Consider the following 12,500-nt stretch of genomic DNA (forward strand, 5'->3'; position numbering starts at 1 on the left):
ACATTACACCACACCACACCACACAGCACAACACACCACACCACAACACAGCAACACACCACACACCACACCACACCACAACACAACACAACACAGCACAGCACAGCACAGCACAGCACAGCACAGCACAAATACAACCTAACCCAACCCAACCAAAAACACAACACATACACACACCAACAGCAACACCACACCACAACAATACAACACAGTCCGTTGTTGAACTGCCAGCCAGCCCCTCACCCCCCCCCCCCTCACCACCCCCTCCCACACCTCCCCCCCTTTTTTTCCTCTCTCTCTCTCTCCCCTCTCTCTCTTCCTCTCTCTCTCTCTCCCCTCTCTCTCTTCCTCTCTCTCTCTCTCTCCCTCACACACACACGCTCTCTCTCCCTCTTTCTCTCTCTTCCCTTCTCTCTCTCTCTCTCTTTCTCTCTCTCTCTCTCTCTCTCTCCCCCCCTCTCTCTCTCTTTCTCTCTCCCTCTCACTTTCTATCTCCATCTCACTCTCTCACTATCCTTCTCTCTCTCTCTTTCTCTCTCTTGCTCTACCTTCCTCTCTCTCTATCTCCCTCTCTGTCTCTCCCTCACTCTCTCTCTCCCTCTCACTCTCTCTCGCGCGCTCTTTCTCTAGCTCTCTCTCTCTTCCTCTCTCTCTCCCTCTCCGTCTCTCTCTCTCTCTCCCCCTCTCTCTCACACTCTCTCTCTCCCTCCTTCCCTCTCTCCATCTCCCCCCCCTCTCTCTCTCCCTCTCCGTCTCTCTCTCTCTCCCCCTCTCTCTCACACTCTCTCTCTCCCTCCCTCCCTCTCTCCATCTCCCCCCCCCTCTCTCTCTCACTCTCTCACTCACCACAGAGTCCCCCGAACCACCATGATGACGTCGTCGTCGTCCTCGTCAGTGACGTAGGAGAGTCCACTGACGTCACGACGCCTCCTACGTCCCGCGGTACCTCCGCCACCAGCAGCAGGAGCAGCAGTGCCGCTGCCGCCAGCGGGAGCCAGCCAGTCATTGATGGTGGTACCGCCCAGAAGACTGGCCAGGTCGTTGGTACCGGTACCAGACCACCCACCAGCGCTGGATCCACCACCGCTGGGTCCTCCCCCTCCTCCTCCCAGCAGATCCGACAGGGAGAGAGATCCGCTTCCCGTGGATCCTCCTGTAGCCAGAACGGAGGTCGTAGTGATGATAATCATGATGATGATGATGATGATGATGATGATGATGATGACGACACTGCTGTTGCTGTCACTGCTACTGATGATGATGATGAGGAGGAGGAGGAGGAGGATACTGATAATAGTGTTTGTTGTTGTTGTTCTTCTACTACTACTACTACTACTACTACTACTACTACTACTACTACTACTACTACTTACTACTACTACTACTACTACTACCGATGATGATGATAATGAGGATACTACTACTACTACTACTACCACCGATGATGATAATAATGAGGATACTACTACTACTACTACTACTACTACTACCGCCAATGATGATAATAATGAGGATACTACTACTACTGCTGCTGCTGCTACTACTAGTACTACTACTACCACCGATGATGATGATAATGGGGATACTACTACTACTACTACTACTACTACTGATGATGATAATAACGAGCATACTGCTACTACTACTACCACCAAGGATGATAATAATAAGGATACTATTACTACTACAATACTACTCCTACTACTATTACTACTATTACCAAGGATGATGATAATGTTGCTGTCACTGCTACTGATGATGATGATGAGGATACTGATAATAGTGTTTGTTGTTGTTATTGTTCTACTACTACTACTACTACCACAGGTGATGATGATAATGAGGATACTACTACTACTACTACTACTACTACCGATGATGATAGTAATGAGACTACTACTACTACTACTACTACTACTACTACTACTACTACCACCACCGATGATGATGATAATGAGGATACTACTACTACTACTACCACCACCGATGATGATAGTAATGAGACTACTACTACTACTACTACTACTACCGATGATGATGATAATGAGGATACTACTACTACTACTACCACCACCGATGATGATAGTAATGAAACTACTACTACTACTACTACTACCGATGATGATGATAATGAGGATACTACTACTACTACTACTACTACTACTACCGATGATGATAATGAGGATACTACTACTACTACTACTACTACTACTACTACTACTACTACTACTACCACCACCGATGATGATGATAATGAGGATACTACTACTACTACTACTACTACTACTACTACCACTACTACTACTACTACTACTACTACTACCACCGATGATGATGATAATGAGGATACAACTACTACTACTATTACTACTCCTACCACCACCACCGATTATGATAGTAATGAGACTGCTACTACTACTACTACTCCCACCGATGATGATGATACTGAGGATACTACTACTACTACCACTACTACTACTACTACTCCTACCACCGATGATGATGATAATGAGGATACTACTACTACTACTACTACTACCACCGATGATGATGATAATGAGGATACTACTACTACTACTACTACTACTACTACTACCACCGATGATGATGATAATGAGGATACTACTACTACTACTCTACCACCGATGATGATGATAATGAGGATACTACTACAACGAGTTACAGTTACCAGAGGTGTGCGACAAAGACGGTAAATAACAGAACAAACGAACACAAGAAGTGACCACAACCAGAGGAAGTTGAAGCAAAACGAGCAACAGGGGCTTACAATTACCAAGAGGTGGGCACCGTAGACAGTAAATTAAAAGAACACACGAAAACCAAGGAGTTACGATTACCAGAGGTGGGCAACGTAGACGGTAAATTACAGAAGGAAGGAACACAGTGAGTTACCATTACCAGAGGTGGGCAACGTAGACGGTAAATTACAGAACGAAGGAACACAGTGAGTTACCATTACCAAGAGGTGGGCAACGTAGACGGTAAATTACAGAACGAAGGAACACAGTGAGTTACCATTACCAGAGGTGGGCAACGTAGACGGTAAATTACAGAACGAAGGAACACAGTGAGTTACCATTACCAGAGGTAGGCAACGTAGACGGTAAATTACAGAACGAAGGAACACAGTGACTTACCATTACCAGAGGTGGGCAACGTAGAAGGTAAATTACAGAACGCAGGAACACAGTGAGTTACCATTACCAGGGGTGGGGAACGTAGACGGTAAATTACAGAACGAAGGAACACAGTGAGTTACCATTACCAGAGGTGGGCAACGTAGACGGTAAATTACAGGACGAAGGAACACAGTGAGTTACCATTACCAGAGGTGGGGAACGTACACGGTAAATTACAGAACGAAGGAACACAGTGAATTACCATTACCAGAGGTGGGCAACGTAGACGGTAAATTACAGAACGAAGGAACACAGTGACTTACCATTACCAGAGGTGGGGAACGTAGACGGCAAATCACAGAACGAAGGAACACAGTGAGTTACCATTACCAGAGGTGGGCAACGTAGACGGTAAATTACAGAACGAAGGAACACAGTGAGTTACCATTACCAGGGGTGGGCAACGTAGACGGTAAATTACAGAACGAAGGAACACAGTGAGTTACCATTACCAGAGGTGGGCAACGTAGACGGTAAATCACAGAACGAAGGAACACAGTGAGTTACCATTACCAGAGGTGGGCAACGTAGACGGTAAATTACAGAACGAAGGAACACACTGATTTACCATTACCAGAGGTGGGCAACGTAGACGGTAAATCACAGAACGAAGGAACACAGTGAGTAACCATTACCAGAGGTGGGCAACGTAGACGGTAAATTACAGAACGAAGGAACACAGTGAGTTACCATTACCAGAGGTGGGCAACGTAGACGGTAAATTACAGAACGAAGGAACACAGTGAGTTACCATTACCAGAGGTGGGCAACGTAGACGGTAAATTACAGAACGAAGGAACACAGTGAGTTACCATTGCCAGAGGTGGGCAACGTAGACGGTAAATTACAGAACGAATGAACACAGTGAGTTACCATTACCAGAGGTGGGCAACGTAGACGGTAAATTACAGAACGAAGGAACACAGTGAGTTACCATTACCAGAGGTGGGGAACTTAGACGGTAAATTACAGAACGCAGGAACTCAGTGAGTTACCATTACCAGAGGTGGGCAACGTAGACGGTAAATTACAGAACGAAGGAACACAGTGAGTTACCATTACCAGAGGTGGGCAACGTAGACGGTAAATTACAGAAGGAAGGAACACAGTGAGTTACCATTACCAGAGGTGGGCAACGTAGACGGTAAATTACAGAACGAAGGAACACAGTGAGTTACCATTACCAGAGGTTGGCAACGTAGACGGTAAATTACAGAACGAAGGAACACAGTGAGTTACCATTACCAGGGGTGGGCAACGTAGACGGTAAATTACAGAACGAAGGAACACAGTGAGTTACCATTACCAGAGGTGGGCAACGTAGACGGTAAATTACAGAACGAAGGAACACAGTGAGTTACCATTACCTGAGGTGGGCAACGAAGTCGGTAAATTACAGAACGAAGGAACACGGTGAGTTACCATTACCAGAGGTGGGCAACATAGACGGTAAATTACAGAACGAAGGAACACAGTGAGTTACCATTACCGGAGGTGGGCAACGTAGACGGTAAATTACAGAACGAAGGAACACAGTGACTTACCATTACCAGAGGTGGGCAACGTAGACGGTAAATTACAGAACGAAGGAACACAGTGAGTTACCATTACCAGAGGTGGGCAACGTAGACGGTAAATTACAGAACGAAGGAACACAGTGAGTTACCATTACCAGAGGTGGGCAACGTAGACGGTAAATTACAGAACGAAGGAACACAGTGGGTTACCATTACCAGGGGTGGGCAACGTAGACGGTAAATTACAGAAGGAAGGAACACAGTGAGTTACCATTACCAGGGGTGGGCAACGTACACGGTAAATTACAGAACGAATGAACACAGTGAGTTACCATTACCAGGGGAGGGTGACATCAGCAGACCAAGGAGATCAGAGGTTCCCGCTCCCGCTGGTGCGTTAGGAGAATAACACGCCGGCTGAAACATGCGCGCATGCACGCACATACACGCGTACACATAGACATATGCGCGCACGCACGCACGCTCGCACGCACACACACACACACACACACACACACACACACACACATCATTGATCATCATCACTGATACTGATATAATTATAAACAGACACGGGGTTTTTTTTCAATCATTATCATAGATTATGACATACGAATCCGTATATGCAGACACACATAATGATTATCAATCATTATCAAAGATATTTACACACACACACACACACACACACACACACACACACACGCAAGCACGCACACACACGCACACACGCACGCACGCACACACACACGCACACACACGCACAAAGGTGCGCGCGCACACACACACACACACACACACACACACACACACACCTCCCCAACCCCGTAGGCACCCGAAATAACAGACATTGTACCGGTGTTATTATAAACGTTGATAAATTCTCTGACTTGTTGATTCACCAATCACACAGCGACGAGAAACAGTTTTGCAAGCTGAGAATCAATAGTTATTACAATGTTATCTCTGTGTTTAACTAGCCCGGAAGTGACATCGTTTCGCACTGATCTCTTCAACACAAGGCCTTCTGATGTCATTACACAATAAACCAAAACTTGCGCAATCCAATGACAAAAAAACAACAACAAAAACCCCCCCAAAAAAAAAAACCCAACAACAACAGAAAAACAAACAAACTAAAACATAGATAAAAACAACAACAAAAACTAAATACAAAAAACAAAACAAAACAAAACAACAACAAAACCCAAAACAAAACAAAACAAAACAAAAAAAACAACAACAACAACAACAAAAAACACACAAAAAACCAACAAAAACAAACTAACAAACCAACAAAAAACAAAACAAAAACAACAAAAAACAAAACAAACAAACAAACAAAAAACCGCTTCACAGCCAAACTCATTCAAAATAATGAAACACAACAGAGCCTTCCTGTTTTCTTACGTAGCGAAGTTACAGAGAATGAAAGAGAGAGAGACAGAGACAGAGAGACAGACAGACAGACAGACAGAAACAGAGAGGGACGGACAGACAGACAGACAGAGAGAGAGACAGACAGACAGAGAGAGACAGAGAGAGAGAGAGAGAGAGAGAGAGAGAGAGAGAGAGAGAGAGAGGAAACGAAACGAAACGAAACGGAACGAATTTTTATTTCACGAGGGTAGTGGAGTGAGCATAGCTGCTTTTTTTTAATTTTTTTTTTTTTTACATCCAGCCCTCAAAGAGAGAGAGGTTCAGACTCAGATTCAGATGATTTATTCAATTTAGGATTAGGCCCCTCATGAAGGGGATGTGAAAACAAATAAAAAATATAAATAAAAATATCAATTAGTAATTGGACAGAATGAGAGAGAGAGACAAACAGACAGACAGACAGACAGACAGGCAGACAGACAGAGACAGAGACAGACAGACACAGACACAGATAGAGACACAGACAGACAGACAGAAAAAAAAGAGACAGAGACATCAGTATCGAAGTGAATTTTTTCTACAGAATTTTGCCAGGAACAACCCTTTTGTTGCCGTGGGTACTTTTACGTGCGCTAAGTGCATGCTGCACACGGGACCTCGGTTTATCGTCTCATCCGAATGACTAGCGTCCAGACCACCACTCAAGGTCTAGTGGAGGGGGAAGAAAATACTGGCGACTGTGCCGTGATTCGAACCAGGGTGCTCAGATTCTCTCGCTTCCTAGGCGGACGTGTTACCTCTAGGCCATCACCACCACCCCCACCCCCCCTACCCCCCCGCCCCCTGTGTAGTAGTACTAGTGGTGGTGTGGTGTGTGTCCATCGAGATCGATGATGACCATCGTTGTCATCCAGCTGGGGGATGGGGGGAGGGTGGTGGTGGGGTGGGGGGGAGGATGCTCATGAATCTATCTGTAAATGCGCAGATGGCTGAATAGTCCAATCTGCGCACGAAATGTTTGCTGACAGTTGGGGCAGACAAAGACAAGCATATCATTGTCAGGGAGCTTGTGTGCCCGTGACTTTCTGGCCTGCCTCTTCTGAACAGCTGTAGCAGTCCTGTTGGCCTCGCACAACTTGGCGCCTTTGTGCACAGCAGCGCGCCATTTGTCACGGTCTACTGCAGATTCCTCCCAAGAGTCAGAGTTGATATCAAACGCTTTAATAGAGACTTTCAGAGTATCTCTGAAGCGCTTCTTCTGACCTCCGTGTGATCTCTTCCCTTGTTGCAGCTCGCCATAGAAGAGCCTTTTGGGCAGCCGATGGTCTGGCATGCGCGCTACGTGTCCAGCCCAGCGAAGCTGAGACTGCATCAGGATGGTGAAGATGCTGGGAAGGGTGGCTTTTGCGAGCACCTCTGTGTCTGGGGTCCTGTCTTGCCACTTGATGTTCAGTAGCTTCCTGAGGCATGTTGTGTGGAAGTGGTTCAGCTTCTTGGCATGTCGTTGGTACACTGTCCAAGTTTCGCAGGCGTACAGTAGTGTGGGGAGAACTACTGCTCTGTAGTAGTAGTAGTATCCTGACTCATGGTTGTTATGAATGACGGATGATCAGTCCTATCTTTGCGATCAGCTGGGTCTGTAGGCAACATTACTTGCTAAATACTGTCCGCTTTCAGTTTCACTTTGTCCAAGGGGCGCCACTGGGTTCTGATAAAATACGCTACGCTACAAAACATCTGGGCAGATACCTGAACATTCAGCTCTCATTTCACTGTTGACGAATTCTTCTTCTCTTTCTTAGTAGTAGTAGTAGTAGTAGTAGTAGTAGTAGTAGTAGTAGTAGTATGAACCACTGTTCTAAAAATAGGTGGATTCCGCATGCCTTCTTTGAGCCCCTTTGCTAACTGAAGCCAGCGGAAGTGCTCAATCAACCATTTTGCTTCTCGTATCAGTACAACGCAAAACGGTAACTTCATAGAAATATATATATATATATATATATATATATATATATATATATATATATATATATATATATATATATATATATATATAGCCGAGCGCTCAGCTGGTTTCGATGACTGCTTCACGGCAAGCTTTCACTTGCTCGCAGCGTCATTTAATTCACTCAGTACGGCCAGTCCTCTCTTCTCCTCTACACAGACCCCTCGGATGTCCAGTGGGTGTCTGAATGACACAACCTTTAGTTTCCGTCGTCAGAATTGTGGTATTCTTTGTCAACATTCACGTCTTCAGTATAAGAGCCTTCCGCTTGTAATATTTTGATGATGGTAATTGGGGTGAAACGCTGTTAGCGTCGTCTCTTTCGCCGTTCGTATGGAGAGAGTTAAGCTGACATTCCTGTGTGTGTCTCCACAGCAAGTTCGCGCAACGTGTCACTGCACTGTTTTCCCGTGTGATAACTTTGGTAAATAAACCATTGGCAGATATCAATCAAGACACAACATTTGGCATGTCGTGGGGGCAAGCACAGCACGATTTCATCGAAGATACACGGTTACAGTCCACAAACTACCATCAGTTAACAGACGACTTCTCAACGGACGGACAGCCTGGATACGAGTACCAATATGGCGTCCAGTTGGCTTCAGCTTTCATGGGCCAATGAGCTGTCCATCTATCTTTAGAGCAGTGAGTATGAACCCAAGCGGATAACTCACCAGTTGCTGACAGGTGTAGTCAGATACGGTGCAGACCTTGACGGAGCACTCAAACAACAGGCTGGGGTCACGGCCGAACGTGTGCACGCGCAGGGTCAGCACGTGCTTGTCGCCTTGCTTCACCAGGGTCATACCGAATGGCTGCACTGCACAGCTGGGGTTTAGAGAGTGCACGTTGGATATGGATGTATGGATGATGTATGCATGGATTCATCTATGCATGCATGTAGGTAGTATGTCTGTATGTCTGTTGGTAAGAGAGAGGGAGAATGTATGTATGTATGGATGGATGGAATGATGGATGAATGGATGGATGCATGCATGTATGTCGGTAGGTATATCTGTCTGTAGGTATGTATGTAGGTATGAGAGACAGAATGTATGTATGTATGTATGTATGGATGGATGGATGGATGGATGGATGGATGGACCAGAATGTGTTGGGCTTTTTTTCCCCTTTTTTTTTGATGCTTTCACACGCCTTCTTCATTGGCCAAAAAAAAACCCTAACACTTATTTTCCTTCTGTTTTTGTTTGTTTGTTGTTGTTGTTTTTTTAATATAGCATGACAGTTTTCGATTAATACATTGTTTCTAAATGTATTCAAAGTAGTATTCTTTCAAATACACTAAGTTCTTTGTCTGAATAATCGGGTTTCATGGACAATATCAGTCAATATTTTATATTATACATGAGTTTGGAGTTTTCTGACATTTAGGTTGCTCTGATGTGAGTGTGTGGATAATCAAAGAAAATTAATCATCTTAGACATTATAATACATATACGCCAAAAAAAACAACAACAAAAAAACATACAATAAGATCAACATTAATAATTGGGAAAAAAAAAACAAAAAACAAAAGTTGACGCCCGGACAGGAGGTAGGTAAAGCTCGCCCCCCCCCCCCCCCCCTCCCTCTATCCCCCTGAAACGACACACAGTGATTTTTCTTCTGCCGGACATTACTTACTAGTTAATCACCACAGCTTTGGACACTGTCTTCATAGCGTTATACACTGTACACGACCTGACAGCCACGTCCGTGAATACTGAAACACACACACACACACACACACACACACACATGCACGCACGTATACACATACACACACGCACGCACGCACGCATTCACGCATGTACACACACACACACACACACACACACATACACATACACACACATACACGCATGCACACACGTACATGCGCGAACACCCATACACGCATACACACACACACACACACACACACACACACACACACACACACACACACGCGAACAAAAACGTGCACACACCTGTAGGCGCACGATCGTATTGAAGGTACATTTCACATGATTATAATTATCATCATCATGGTGTATTTCACAAATTGAAGTGTGTGTGTGTGTGTGTGTGCGTGCATGTGTGTGTGTACGAGTGTGTGTGTGTGCGTGTGTGTGTGTGCGTGCGTGTGCGTACGTGCGTGTGCGTGTGTGTGTGTGTGAGTGTGTGTGTGTGACTGATGAATATTCTTCTTCTCTCCCTCCTCCTCCTCCTCCTTCGTCTAATGATGATGATGATGATGATGATCATTATGATTACCATAACCATCCCAATGCAGTGTTTCCATTATTGAGATAAAAATAGGGAAGGGGTGTGTGATTTCAGACCAAGTAGATATCCAATACTCTGATATGTTTATTGCACGTCTTGTCTCACAATATTTACAGAATCTATGGCATGCAGATTACAATTAAGTTCCTTTTTACAGATATGCATTTTAAGTGAAAATTGCTGTCATCTCAGCCGTTTAATCATGTGTGTGTCTGTGCGTGTGTGTTAGCGTGAGTGTTGGAGTGTAACAGTTGTAGTATTGATAGTATGTTACTTTGTGAGTTATATGCTTTGTGTTTTTAAAAAAAAAATTAATGATTCTGTTTTATGTGTCTACTACTTCTTATATGCTTTCTTGTTTCATTTAGGTACTGGATTGTAAAGCGCTTAGAGCTTGCTTATGCTTGTATTATAGCGTTTTATAAAACTATATTATTATTATTATTATTATTGTCTCCCATCCATTTGGGCCAAGAATTCTAACTGCCTTGTGAAAGCCGTGAATGATAACACTTTGATATGTCTCCATACCAGATTCATCGCATGATAATTACATTATCTATAATTATTGATCATTTTTTGTTATTTATTGATCATTTATTATTTTAGCGCACTGGACCGCGCACACGCTTCGTTTCGCACGAATGGATTGCATGAGACTGATCTGATTTACAATGTAAATAACATTTGTTGGCATCTGAGGTGCCTCTTTGTTTGTTGGGGTTGATTTTGTGTTTTGGCTCGTTTCTGTTTCAACACACACACACACACACACACACACACACACACACACACACACACACACACACACACACACACACACACACACACTGTATCTATTCTTATGTATATATCAATTTATAAGTATATACACACATGTATACACACATGTATACACAGATATATATATATATATATATATATTATTTTAAAACGTAAATAACATTTCTGTAGGATTAAATCTCTCTTGTTGTTTCAACACACACACACACACACACACACACACACACACACACACACACACACACACACTGACTGACTGACTGAAACCATTTATTGTCAGATTAACTTTTTGTTGTACTGAAATTTTCGAAACCATTTGTATAAATATTAACTGAGCAACACAAAGAAAATCTAATTTGAGAAGGAAAAAATAATGAGATGATTTTAAAAAGAACATATTTAACAAATCAATTTACCAAATTTCATTAATATCATTATCTCAAAAAATGTTTGCACGCACACACATACATGTATCCCCCCCCACCCCCTACGTACATCTATGCATGCACACAGACGCCCATTCAAATTACCCCACCTCACCCCCCTACCCCAAATACACTTGTATAGTCAGCATACACACACACACACACACACACACACACACACACACACACACACACACACGCATATATAATAATAATAATAATAATAACGATATTATTTATACAGCGCTGAATCTTGTGCAGAGACAAATCTAAGCGCTTTCACACCATCATACATATGTATCTATTAATCTATCTATCTGTATGTATACACACACATGTACGCACACACACACACACACACACACACACACACACAGAGAGAGACATAATAATAATATTATTATTTATATAGCACTGAATTTTGTGCAGAGACAAATCTAAGCGCTTTCACACCATCATGCATATGTATCTATTAATCTATCTATCTGTATGTATATACACACATGTACGCGCGCGCGCGCGCACACACACACACACACACACACACACACACACACACACACACACACACACAGATAGATAGATAGATAGACAGATAGAGACAGACAAACGGACAGACAGAGACAGAGAGAGACAGAGAGAACAGACTCACTGCTGTAGGGGTCCACTTTAAAGGTGATGGTGATGGGAGAGCCCACTTTGGGCTTGTCCACTGCCACGCCCTGTGAGTCGGCCACTGAGAAGAGCACTGCTGTCGGCCTGGGGAGGACCGGTAATGATGATGATGATGATGATGATGGTAATGATGATGATAATGATGATGATGATGGTAATGATGATGATAATGATGATGATGATGGTAATGGTGATGATATTGATGATGATGATGATGACGATGATGATGGTAATGGTGATGAT

At 43.7% G+C, this 12,500-nt stretch overlaps 1 protein-coding gene across 1 annotated transcript in view; it reads right to left on the minus strand.

Moving 5' to 3' along the window:
* Nucleotides 1-12,500, minus strand: part of LOC143276605 (EGF-like domain-containing protein 2) — a 39,015-nt gene that overhangs the window by 940 nt on the left and 25,575 nt on the right. Inside the window, exons 7-11 of the mRNA XM_076581211.1 lie at nucleotides 12,235-12,341; nucleotides 9,751-9,829; nucleotides 8,780-8,933; nucleotides 5,056-5,134; nucleotides 847-1,153 (exon numbers count right to left, since the gene is read on the minus strand). Coding sequence (XP_076437326.1) covers nucleotides 847-1,153; nucleotides 5,056-5,134; nucleotides 8,780-8,933; nucleotides 9,751-9,829; nucleotides 12,235-12,341 — 726 coding nt within the window. The remainder of the gene's footprint in view (nucleotides 1-846; nucleotides 1,154-5,055; nucleotides 5,135-8,779; nucleotides 8,934-9,750; nucleotides 9,830-12,234; nucleotides 12,342-12,500) is intronic.

Source organism: Babylonia areolata, chromosome 32, assembly GCF_041734735.1.
Source record: "Babylonia areolata isolate BAREFJ2019XMU chromosome 32, ASM4173473v1, whole genome shotgun sequence".
Lineage (NCBI taxonomy): Eukaryota > Metazoa > Mollusca > Gastropoda > Neogastropoda > Buccinidae > Babylonia > Babylonia areolata.